The sequence below is a fragment of the Crassostrea angulata genome, chromosome 10, assembly GCF_025612915.1.
Source record: "Crassostrea angulata isolate pt1a10 chromosome 10, ASM2561291v2, whole genome shotgun sequence".
Classification (NCBI taxonomy): Eukaryota; Metazoa; Mollusca; class Bivalvia; order Ostreida; family Ostreidae; genus Magallana; species Magallana angulata.
In genome coordinates this window covers 16,663,196-16,676,831 of record NC_069120.1, presented here as the reverse complement: position 1 = coordinate 16,676,831, position 13,636 = coordinate 16,663,196, and the positions used below count along the sequence as shown (strand labels likewise).

Here is a 13,636-nt window from a genome sequence, read left to right as displayed (position 1 = left end):
AGTGGATTTGATAAATTTAAGTTGACGTTCTTGTCTAAACATCAACCCGGTTGTGGAAAAATAAATCTAATTTTTTTTCAAAATAACAAAATACAAAAATATAATGATTAATTTAAAAAAAAAAATATTGATAATATGTTTATTACAATTTAGTGAGTAACTTATTATCTCCTTGCGCAACTTGTTGTGACGGGGATTTAGCATCGCTGATGTGCGTGTATGTATGTATGTCTTCTTCAGCTTGGAAGCAGGATTTAAAGAAAAACCTTGCACAAATATTTATCAAACTTCGTACACTTATTTGGCATGGTAATTGGCATGGTAAAAGGACAAATCCTATTAATTTTCAAGGCAGTTAGTTGAATACTTTTTAATATATCGTTAAAATAACACAATTTTAAAAAGAAATTTTTGTACGACTTGACAATAACTACTTCCGCTTCACTACTGTGAAACAAAAGTGAAAGTAAGCAGTTCAAATCAACTAATTGATATTTTTTTGGATTTAGATTTAGTACAGTTCAAATAAACTTTTTGTAGTAATGGAGGGTTAGTACAATTTGGTCTCCTCAGTTACATTTAAATAACTGTATATTCCTAAAGAATGCATCCCCCACACAATAGTCCAATCCACACTTTACAAAAGTTAATTCCCTATGCGGGGTCAACCTAAAGGTCAAAAGGGAAAAAAACCAACTTTCCCCCTCTTTAAGCAACCAAATATTTGGGCGTCGGAAATCTCTCTGAATTAATTTTTATTCCTTCGATCTGTGGGTTTCCCCATCCTGAGGAAATCAAACTACAATCAAAGTACTGAAAGTACTGTTAGACGGTGGCGCCGTTTGAAAGTGGCATATTACATGTATGATAATTATTGTTGTCGAAAATCCAAAGCCAGTATCCCATACATGTACCAATACTTAACGCTTACTCGCACAACTGGCGTGAGTTTCCTACATGGATAATTCTGTGGAAATTGTAGTTGTGATCACAATCCACACTTTACAAATGTTGTCTCTCTTTATCTTCATCTTTTGGGGAAAACCCATAGATTTATCACAGTAGCCTTTGTAGTATAGAAGTTTGTATCTATATGTTTGTATTTATATCAGTTGACATTAAAACTCCGTTTTTGGTAATACATGTACTACATGTTTGTATTTTGATTGCCCCAGAATGACTCATTAAATATGTGGGTTGCCACCACATATTGAATGAATAAATCAAATCCAAAGCGATTTCATCACAGTACGCCCAAATATTTGATTGTATAAAGAAGGGGATTTTTTTTTCCTTTTGACCTTTGGGTTGATCCCGTAAAGGGGAACAACTTTTGAAAAGTGTGGATTGGATATAATAAATGGATAAAATACTTATCAGGTTTTTACTAATTATTTGGTAGACATATAGTATGTTTATTGTCCCTCTCGACAGCATTTTCCGTCAATTTCTTCACGGGGAAAAAGTTGCAGTCTTGTGGACCATCAACTCGCTTTTGTCTTCATAGTCAGTTGATACATTTAGGTGTAAAGAAAACAGAATGGTTTACAAGAACCTGTTTGATAAAACTGGTATTGCTTTTGGAATGCACGTCATCATGAAACAGAAGAGTCAATCAATATTTTATCTTCGACTTTAGTGGATTATTTCCATTTGCTCACAGTGAAAGTGAATAAAAATTTGAAAAAAAAATATCATACAATATTCAGTCGCGGCAGTTTCATTAATCATTAATTGCATTTAGCAATAGATTCATTCAAATTATTTGAATGGATTTGGGAAAGTCACATGTATATTTTATCGCTTCTCAGTACACTTTGACACGCATAATTTACTTGCTACATTAAACTCTTCTAGTAAACTTACAACAAATATTGAATAATTATTCAAAATTAGTTTTCAAAAAAAACAAACAAACAAAATCCAAGTTGAACGCATGTTTTTCTGACCGTACAGCTGTGTATTTAAATTTCATTTTATTCTTTGCATGTACTATATACACTACATGTATATCTAGGGTTCGCAAATCCCAGCAATATTTCCGGAAAAGTATAGTTCTGTAGCTCAGCAGAAAACTACAGTCATCTATGAAGCACATTTTTTGCCTTCGTGTTTCACTATTTATCGCAAATATCTATACTACTATATTAAAATAATAGACTCGAATTTTTGGTCTTTAATACCGAGAAATCGGAATAATACTGTCTTTTGTTTTATATATTTTAAACATCATTGGTACTTGAAGATTACCAATTTGTTTTTATTTTTTCTCAGTTAAGCTTCGCTGATTAATAATCAACGAAAATTCCTCAAAAATCCCGGAAATCACCTGGATTTTTTGGATTTTATAATCTTGCGCTTGCGCAATACATTAATGCTAACGGGATCTTTAGTTTATGTTTCCACAATACCACATCAGCATGAATTAACTCAGAAATGATAATACAAATACGGGTAAATTTTCATTGGACTTTTGCTATGTAATCTGTTCATATATATTAATGATTTCTTATGAGAGAGAGTATAAAATAACAAATATACATTTCAACTAATTACTTCCTTTCGTCTTCGTGATGACAAAAAATATTTGATTGCATGCAAAAAAGTTACATTATATTTGTTAGGAGAGTGAAGATATAATATGTTTTATCGTATAAATGAACAATGTCCTACGGACCCAGTTTTACAAAGAAAATACGTGTACGTTGGTGAAAAAGGGTTGAATTCTTCCATTCTATGGATTAAACTTTTGAGTTGAAAGTTATTTGCAGTCTCAAAAAGGTTTGTTGTGATGAATATGGCTCTTATTTTCAAGGCAACTTCATTAACTTTCTCCAAAATCGTTCCGGAGCGTTTCTGCAATTTTCTGCTATATTACGGGTATAAAAGAGGCATTCTAACTGTGGTGATGGCCTTTCCCGAGACACAGATGAAATTAATAGCATTATTGTAGGGTTATAGCTTTGTTATGTAAACATGGTAAATGTCAATAATAAGGTGTGTCGATGTACGTATTTCGTAAATGTCCGATATGCAATCTCAACCCGTGCACGCACGGGTCAAAGTCTAGTAGCATGGATGTATATGCTATGGCTGATGTAGCATTTTGTTGAGTGATGACACTTTCTAACCGTTGTGTATTTCGATTGCGATTCGCAACAAACTGACGCATTTATATATTAGGCCTGCCTATTATGGAAACAAATGTCGAAAAAAGCTCATAATAGAGTTGTACTCGCGAGATAACAATTATTTGAGAACAAAAGGGGCGATATTTACATACATGTGTAATAATATTATCTGTTAGTGAAAAAATCCCCCCCCCCCCCACAAAATCAAAGAAAAGGTTCTCTAATAGCAGAGTCATCGACGGGCGCATATGGATTAAAGTCACAGATTGTACTTCGCTCATCAAATTGCGTTATTCAGTTTACTGTGAAAAAATTCGTCAGAAACTGTTTAGTGAACAAAACTATTATATCTTACATTACCGTTCACAATGTACCATAAATGTATATGGAATATTGCATGAGTTGAACCGATTTTTTTTTTCTCACAAAAAAGCTAGCGTTTGCTGCAATTATTTAGAGATACACGAGCTGACACGCCATGAAATCCATAAAACGTTTTACAGTATATGTCTTCAATCCCTTATTTGCTTACAAAATATCTGAACTGAAAATCTTTGAAACATCGTAAAATGTGGTTTGTTTATATATGTAAAATGGCGACTCGATTTGCACGTGAATTTTACAATCCGAGGTCGATCGATTAGCGTGTTTGAGAGAAAGTCAGCAGCAAGTAAAGCGTCAAATTCAGTAGTAAATATTGTCTGATGAATATTGAGGTTCCTGTAATAAAATTAATGTTCCTACAGACTGAGTGGGTTACAGAATAAGGTTCATGTAAATCACAGGTCAGTCCAAAATTAAACACATTTGTATCGTCAATTTCAAGTTTTTTGTATGTTTGAAAACACATGCACACGTGTAGAAGAAAGTGTACCATTGATCGGTTGAAGTTCAATAAAATGTAATTTATGTAATATTCATTTACAGTATCCGTTGTGAATTCTTTGGAATAAGCTACAACAAAATAAATATTCTGCCTCAACTAAAATTAATGCGTTGAAAAATTGCTGAAATATGAAATGGCAAACCTGTTAAAATAGTGTGTTTCTGACAATTGTTTACATCATAAAAAAAACAAGAAGCGATTATTGTGAGATCTCTTAGCAAATTATCGCAGTGATATAGTTTATGCAGCCCTGATACAGAGTTCAACGTCACAACTGGCAGTTGGTGCATACATTATCGATACCGCGTAAGCAGACAGGGTAACGGCCAATTTAAAATAAAACACAATTTCATAAATTATTTCAACATATATACAAAATAATTAGCAGCTATAATGCTTAAAATATCTGATAAGATTAAAATTAGTTCTCATATTGAAATCGACCCATAGATAAAACATTGTCTGTAACACTGCATACCTAACAGAGTTATCGTTCCTTATCCGCTAGGGTCCCCGTGAGAAATACTCTTCCGGTTAGGACGGTAGCAGTAGACCGTAGCTATTTATAGCCACCGTCTAAAAAGGAAAAGGACTTTTAATTAACTTCAAATGACAGAGTAACAAACCTCTAAACTACAATGGCTGCTGTGAGAAATCTATGGGTTTCCCCAAAGATGGCGGCCAAGGGACATAACTTTTGTAAAGTGTGGATTGGTCTATAATTCTTGTCACGAGGGGATGCTCCGCTTAACCATGTTAACGGTGCCCTTTTTACATATGAGTCATTTACTTCTTTACATAAGTTACATAACACAGAATTGATATCTCGCTTAAAACTTTAAAACTAACATTATTAGACCGTTAGAAATACCTTTTAACTATGAAAATGTTGAAACATTGACCATGATTTTGTGTTTTTTAAAGAATCATTTTTAATTTTGAAATTTTGTAATAGTCAACTACATAATATTATTATGTAGCATAATTGTACCAGACTATTAACAGTTATTTTTATAGGATGGTTCGACAAGTACATAATTACATGTATTCTAATAACATGTTTTTCAATTATTGCATGAAATATTAACAACAAGCTCATTCTAATGTGTGGAAATCTTAACTATTGTATATGTCAAGGATAAGTTAATTTTATTGGGATTATTATGACGACTATGTGTTCTAAATATACTTATGATATAACAAAAGCAATGACTCAGAAAGCATGGTCAAAAAATACAAACAGGGAACAGAGGAAATCTTATATTAAAATCTTTTTTTAATGAAACGATAAATCGATCGATAAATAAACATTGTATTCATGAATAAATGATCAAACAAAATCAATATATTATTCATAAACTCAAAATCAATATATTATTCATAAACTCTATTATTCATATACTCTGTTTTAACAATAGTGTGAATTTTGTTTTAAAACAAACGTTTTAAATGCATATACATGTAGAAAGAATATTAACTTGATGACATAAAATGTTTATTGCACTTGCAATATGAAACATTTATGTTATCATAATAACCATCCATTATCAAACTTTCTTCAGAATACTTATTTTGAACCCCCCACCCCCTCCCCCCACACCGTCAAATTCTGTTATGAAAACCAAATGATAAGCTAATGTGAACAGCGGCTATTTATACCAATAAATACTTGAAGTTCTTTTTTCATAGACAGGCTTGCCAAATTACCTTAATTGTGGATTTTTGCACATAATTTTGTTTATATTTGTTTCATATTAGAACATAACCCACTGTTTCATCCAATCAGCAGTCACTTAATATAATTCTATTTCAGTGATGATTTTACTCATTAAGAATTTCTCTAAGTTCACAGTGACGTTACATTTCGATTGTCAGCTTGGAGAGCCTAAAACAAATGATTGGCACAGAACTTTTGATCAGTAAACGTGGGTTATGTTCATATTAAGTAAAACTAGACTTTGACCCGTGCGTGCACGGGTTGACATTGCATATGATATCGGACATTTACGAAATAGATATTCGACGCACCGTATACATTGGCGGATCCAGAGGGAGGGTTCCGGGGGTCGGAATCCCCCCCCCCCTTTCTCTGGGACATATGAATTTTTTTTAAAACGTTTAATGCCCATTTAAAGGCAATTTTTCCCATTTATAATAGAAATACTGTAATTATCCCAAATAAATGCTTTTAAAATTGCTTATCTAAAGAATTTCGTACTACGACCCATAATTTTGTTCTTATATGAAAAAATCCTATCGATTTATTATCGAAATAAAGTACATTGTACTTCCCATCAGCAGTTTACTACACTGAGTAATCATGTGGAAAATTAAAGAAAAATTACATAAAATTAAGCAGTATCACAGATTTATAATAACATCTACAAGGTATTTTCTACTTTATTTCTTTTCATACAATTTTGAACTGACAAGCCATCGAGTCAAACGACGTTCAACTACGAGCACACGCATTCGTTTTACTTTTAAAAGCCGCTTTCAAATGTATTGTTTATTAATTAACTTAAATAATTATAAATGATGAGTTTTACTTCGTTTCATACGAAAAATACAAAGAAAAGTACATGACCCGCATATGCGGGTTATGCTATTTTTCTGGAATGCTAGCTACCTTCATACCCACATGCAGCACAAAAGAAACCCTTTTTTTTTTTTTTTTGTTTCCAAGAATCGGAAATTCTGCTACAAAAATACCGTGTAAAGGATTTATATGTAAACGATTATGAAAGTGCACATCTTTTCAAAACTTTTTTAAAATATAATCTCATCTGTACTAGTCCGGATGATGTAGCGCACCCTTTACAGAGGTCACATCAAGTTCCCTGTGACGACAATTGCTTTTACCATTGTATTACACACGTACCTTCTTTTCAGCAGATAAATTATCCCCATTCTTTTGTCATATCCTATCATTTTGACCTTTATTTAAGAAGGTAATCGATGGAATTTAAAAACATCAAAGACATTAAAAAATTTACCAAAATATCCATTTTTATAATAGTTTGTCGTAATTAGTCTCAAGCATAGACTCACTTTCTTATTGCTGGAAACTTGGGTTTCTTACGGTTAGATATTATGCAAATCTTCCTTACCTAAACCAGAACGGCAAAACGCTCAATAATGCAGTGCACTCTGATGTTGAAATAGATGTGAAATAGATAGTGATAAGATAAATGTTTATTAAATACAGTTGTATACGCACGGAAAAGGTTCAAAAAGTCCTTGTTTACTGACAAATGATAAATCTTGCTCATATTGATTTTCATCAAATGGAACTCCCCCCCCCCCCCCTCCCCCCTTTTCCAAATTGCTGGATCCGCCTCTGGTATATTGTGGACATTTGCATAACCAAGCTTTAAGCCAACAATAATTCTATTAATTTCACTACACTGCTTAGTTAGAATAATCTAACCGTTCCTCGTGACAGGCCTTCACCACAGTTAAAATACCTCCCATATACCCGTAATGTAGCAGAAAATTGCAGAATCGCTCCGAAACGATTTTGGAGAAAATTAATGAGGTTGCATTGAAAATAACAGTCAAATTGTTCATAACAAACAATTTTGAGGTTGTAAATACCATTCATCGAAAAGTTTAATTCTATAACTGCAGAATTCAACATTTTTTCAAAGACGTTTTTTACTCGCTTCCAATTTACACAATACACACCATTTTGATATTCGAATCTCTCGGGATTTTTCATAGTAAATGCACTGTGTTAGAGTTATCTTCCGTATTTTCTTTGATGAACAGGATATAGCAAATTTCCAATGAAAATTTACATGCATTTGTATTATAGTTTCTGCGTTTATCCATGCAAGTGTGATATATTGTCGAAACATAATCCAAAGAGCCTCCCGTGATTTAGCGTGAATGTAATGCTCATGCGCAAGATTGTAAAATCCATAAAAATTCAGATGATTTCCGGAATTTTTTGAGGAATTTTCGATGATTACTAATAAGCAATTAAAGCTTGATTGAGAAAAAATAAAAACAAATTGGTAATCTTCAAGTACCAATGTTGTTTAAAATATGTAAAACAAAAGACAGAACTCTTCCGCAAAAATTCGAGTCTGTTATTTTAATATAGTAGATAGGGCATGGCGCTGATAAAATGGGGCATGGCGCCGCGCCACGCTAGTTTGCTTTAGATTTAACACTATAGTATAGAAAAGGGGGTTGGTCGCAATGCTCCTTCCGTCCCCTTCTTAATCGCGTAAATTTTATTAATATGATCTAACTATTACTAAAATATCGCAATGTGTAAGTTAATCTTGTAAGGAGGAAAGCGTCTTCTGTCCTATACTTTACTGTAGTCATCATTTTCCATGGGTTGATAGGCTCACATTTTGACCAATCATCAATCAATATTTATTCAGCAACAATAAACAGCAAATCAAAAACATGATCGGGTTGACATGGATGAAAAATGTACCTATCGAACGAATTGAAGTGATGTCATTAGTAAAAACAGTACAATCAGGCAATACTTTGATTGGGTTATCACTTCCGCTGCGTTCCCAGTGTTACATCCGGTCGTTTGGCAACAGGAAGTGCACGACCGTGTCGTCACTCCGAAGTTCTTTGATCTACAGCCGTAGTAACACTCGGCTGCACACTCACGTTTGATGCTGGTTGTCAAACCCATTATAGAAATTCGCTCAACCTGGTGGTACATAAAAAAATAGATATTATGGTGTATTTATAAAAGTCATAGCATTGACTGCGGTTCTCAAAACAACGGAAAATTACATTGTTTTGCCTGTAAAAGCCATTACAGTAATTGCGTTTGGTGCATCACTCAAATTCAGTTTGTTTCCCAACTCAGAGATTTATTTAATAAACAAAATTTATTTAAAAAATTGAAGGAAATTGATGAACCTTTATATATTTTACATACATACATATACCTCTAATATTACAGACTAACTAATAGGGATCAGGGGGTTTAGGGGGGGGCGTCCAACCTATATTTCTTGTGGGTTTACTATGTCAATTTGATAACTTTTCAAATTCCACGGGAAGGACGGAATCGGAATCCGGACCCCCAGATATTTATCAGTAATTAAAGTTTTTGCTGGACTCACCATGCAGTAAGTTTCCGACCTTAGGCAGGGTATGAGCGGGGTATTATTGGGCTGTATTTGGCAGACTGTGTATGGATCCCACTGCTGCTTAAAGTTCTCCTCACACTTGTGACAGGAAAGATTCCCCAAGTCCTCCTCTTTGATTATTATGGCGCTGTCTGATCCTGTAAACATTTTTGACAGTTTTCATATAGGAAAAAAAAGACTAAGGATCCCAATCTGGATGTAAATCATCGGTTTGGTCGAGTGGGCACAATGACAAAATTTGTTCTGACATAATTTGAGTTTTTAACTGTTGACAGAGACAAAGAACCATGTTCTATATTTAGGTGACAAGTTTTTGATGACCTCTACACAAATTTTCCTCACATTTAATCAATCGAACTTCTGTGGATTTTTCTCGTTGTTTTAAACTTTTAAAGTGCAAATGAGTCAGTTCAGTTTATACAGAACAAATGCAATCATAACCTGAGCAGGATGAAACATACTTGGGGAATACTTGGGGAATATATTAAGAGAAAAGCAAAAATAAAATAAAACAGATTGGAGATTTTATCAAGACTAGTCGATTAGTCTAGAACTCTTATACTTAAACATTATTTACATGTTTAACAATTTAAAATGCAAGTTTGATTTGCCTAAACTTTTAATTGTCTTTGAAAGTTTTTCTGTATATTGAAAAAAAATGTTTGCAGCATTCGTTGATGTTGACAAAACCTACATTTGTGTTTAGGGAAAATGGTTGTTTGAGAAATTTAAGCGCATTCAGTCGAAATTGAAAACCTTGGTGATTTCCTTGTTGCTTGGGGTAACTATGCTTATCATCAAAATGCATGTTTACCAGAAAAGCGGACACCGACTCCACATCCCATAGAAAACCACGTTAAGTGCCGGAAGAGTGAAGCGATTGCCTGCTATCGGTCTATTGAAAAGCAATCGGATTTTTTTCAGGCAAAATTAAAATCTATTGAGAAAAAGATAAATATGGACCTTATTTCATTGGATTATTGAATGAGTTTTGGTCCACATTTTATCTTGGCGTTGAATTCAGAGAAATAGACAAGCTATAATAATAGCTGCACTGACAAGTCTGTGCAATATTTGAAGAAAAAAACTAATATCATTAATGGATGTACACGACTGCAGTATTCTTTGGCTCTTGTGTTTGCTATTCTCAAAAATAAAAATTGACTGAAACGCAAAAGATCCAGTCGAGTATGGTTCCAGAACCAAAATCAATGCTTTTAAAGGTACAGATTGAAAACTGCAAGTTCTTTTAAATGCGATTTTTTCAGGTGATCAATTTCTATTCCTTCCTAATTGACAGGACAAATAAGGCGCAGCAGCAGCCATAAGTTATTATGATGATGCATTATCCTCTAAGGTTCGATATTCAAATTGTTAAACAATGAGTTTGACATTTATTCTTCCCTAAGACAGAAAAACACGAATTAATATTGATAAATACGGTCTTGTTTGCGCGGGGTTCAGGACTAGGTATATTTTATTTTTACTGGTATAGAGAATCAACAACTTGTGGATCACACGTGCTGTAAAACGAAGGGAGGGCCTGCTAAACAACACCATGGAATTTTGTTTGCAGTAAATCATTTTTAATAATTTTGACAGCCGAAGCATTTGTGAAAATTTTGTTATTGCAATAGATATTGATATCTATTTCAAGTAAAGAAGATCGGTGGATAAGGCGTGTAAAATGCCCACAAACAGTCGGACAAGCTACTGAAAGTATTTTTTTTTTGTAAAACCATTTAAAACAATTTACATTTTACATATCATTGATTTTTAACCTATAAACTTTTTCAATACTTGGAATATGTTAACTCAAACAAGCGTATACGTATCAAACCTGCAAATACTGTCATTTTTTAGAACTTCAGGGCATTTTCTTTTATAGAGTGGGTCTGTGCTCCATATTTTTCTCATAGTCTAAATAAGGTCTATTGGAAAACAAACCGATTTTAATAAAAAAAAAAAAAACGTGGAGCGATGACCCACTATACATTAAAAATATAATTTTGTATCCTAACAACTAAACGTATTAAAAAAATAATACAAGTCCGTAAAGTCGTGGTCAAAGTCACACATAATATTTAAACAGTCTACATTGTTGTGTCTGAAATGGCTCAGTGGTTAGAGTACCTGACATAAGCTAACCTTATATATCTAGGGTTTTTATGTTATGGGTTCGATACCACTAAAAATTGTGGAAATATTTTTTTTTCTTATCTTTTGTTATATATATTAAAAACTGAATATAGTTAGAAATTGTGCTTTTGCAAACTTGTATTATAATATATTTGAATAGATTTAATTGGGGAAAAATAAATTCAAAATTGTATTTCACTACTAAACTGAATGGGCATTTGCGCCATCTTATTCCCCCATATTCTTTGTGGACACACAGTGAACCATGGTTGTCATTGCATAGCTTTTGATATATATATATATTTTTTTCAATTTACTAGTAAATCATCAAAGAACGTACATAGAAATTATTTTTGCGTAACAGAAAAATAAATTTTCACATGAAATACATTCACATTGGAATTTGGGAGTTTTGACTCGTTGTATATAAGTACAAGTATAATCAACCAGACCAGAATTTACATGTACCTTACAATAATCCCCAAAATTGATATTTGTCGCATTAATCATGGCCCTGTGATAGAGATGAGGTCCCACATTACCTCCCAAGCCAAGCTTGTAGGGTCTATCATTGGCATCTCTATAATAAGTCGTGATTCAATACATGTATGGTAACCCAGTCTGATTGATTACTTGTTGTTTAACACTCCATCGAGAATCTTTCACTCGTATTTAGACGCTATCAAATGCCGCTAAAATGCTTAACAAGTTTTTGTTGGGCTCTTAGGGCCATTGGAAAAGCTACAGATGACCCTTTTTACAATGTGAGAGAGACCTTACAATATAATTGATTGAAACCTTATCAACGAGAAACTTTCTAAGATCGGCTTTTAGAGTGTAACTCTTGTCTTAAGTTTAAAAAAAATACAAATCAGTATTCCCCTTACTTTTTTTTTTAAAGAAGTAAAAAATCATCCTTAACAGTTTAAAAATATAAGATATTTTTTGTTTTCCGACATATAGGAAACAAGCACGTCGTGCATTGTTTCATGTACCGAAAAAGGAGAACGGAAAGGAAATCAGTCATGTCCCGCAAACAATTGTTCACACGAATCATGAGTTCAAAGTATATAACTGTTTAATGTAAAAGTGTAACTTGTTTCGGAGAGATAGAGTTTTAAGATAAATTTTAAGATAATTTTTGTAACTAATTTTGAATTTTTTTATTTATTTATTATTCTGGTCATTATTTTTGTTTAAACGGAGAAGTATCGGGCATTGGAATTTATGTATTTACCTTTATTCATCTTTTTTTTGGGGGGGGGGGGGGGTGAAGAGGGTTCCCTTTTTTTACACTTTACACCTAGCTCTATTGTTTCTGTTTGATTAAGGTGTCTCGCCATAAAACAATATTTGATTGGTTTACATTTGAATTCAAATTCAATATACTGCAGTAATTTATATTTTACAATATTACTAATATTGTATATCAAAAAATATTAATTACTAATACAATGTATATGTCAATGCACGAAGAACACTGCCACTATTTGAATGATGAATTAATGACATTTAGTTTTCAGTAATATTTACCTACACTCCAAACATATTACAACGAAATCAAAGCGCGTATTTGAGATCAATACATCAAGTCAGTAGTTCTCACCTGTGAAATAAAACACATAAAAAAGCATGGTTAGCATCCTAGAGTCAATCCCGTGTCCCATACTTTTAGACAAACGAAGTCATGATAAAATGGTTCGATTCAGGTCAACCTGGGTAACTTCTTTCAGCGTTTTCAAGAATACACTATCCGATAAGCTTCCATATTTTGTAGCTAGGTGTCTGAGATTTTGTACTCCCACCTTGTAGCTAGTCTAGCGGAGAACTCCGTCCCAAGCCTGCTGGTAGTTAACGTCGAGTGAAGCAATTATTCCCAGAATCGCACTGCTTGGGCCGGGACTGGCGTTCCATTGAGGATCGATCCAATATACCTGACGGAAAAAGAAATTGATTTCGACATAAATGTCTTTGACGTTGTATAAATCCGGTTATTTGATGTCGGATACCGCAGGGTATCATAATGAAATCACACTAGTCTACAACCCCCCCCCCCCAAAAAAAAAACTTGATGAATCAACCACACAGTCTCTCTCTCTCTCTCTCTCTCTCTCTCTCTCTCTCTCTCTCTCTCTCTCTCAATTTAGATGATTGTTTATATGTGTTACTTATGAGGATAGATTTATTTCATTGCCCGCCCCCGATCCAATTAAATTCATGATTTAACTGGTAAAATTTATTTATATGAAACCAATTTTCATTTTTCTTTTTGAATTTTTGGTTAGCATTTTGCTTTACTAATATTGCATGCTCTTAACTTTTTAAAATCTAATTATACCCCAAGCAAC

The 13,636-nt window shown here is 33.2% G+C and overlaps 1 protein-coding gene across 1 annotated transcript; it reads right to left on the bottom strand.

The window, feature by feature from the left end:
* Positions 1-8,394: 8,394 nt before the first annotated feature.
* LOC128167269 (uncharacterized) lies at positions 8,395-13,272 on the bottom strand. Its single transcript, XM_052832877.1, has 3 exons — positions 12,895-13,272; positions 9,123-9,286; positions 8,395-8,701 (listed from the first exon to the last, which is right to left on the bottom strand). The coding sequence occupies exons 1-3, from the start codon at positions 12,953-12,955 to the stop codon at positions 8,471-8,473; spliced, it is 456 nt and encodes a 151-aa protein (XP_052688837.1). The 5' UTR covers positions 12,956-13,272; the 3' UTR covers positions 8,395-8,470.
* Positions 13,273-13,636: the final 364 nt, after the last annotated feature.

Bases quoted from the DNA above. Each gene is read 5' to 3' on its own strand.
- LOC128167269 (XM_052832877.1), bottom strand. From the start codon at position 12,955: ATGGGACACGGGATTGACTCTAGGATGCTAACCATGCTTTTTTATGTG. The intron at 9,287-12,894 runs GTGAGAACTACT...AAATGTTTACAG, and splicing joins TTATGTGTTTTATTTCACAG to GATCAGACAGCGCCATAATA. The intron at 8,702-9,122 runs GTGAGTCCAGCA...ATGTACCACCAG, and splicing joins GGTCGGAAACTTACTGCATG to GTTGAGCGAATTTCTATAAT.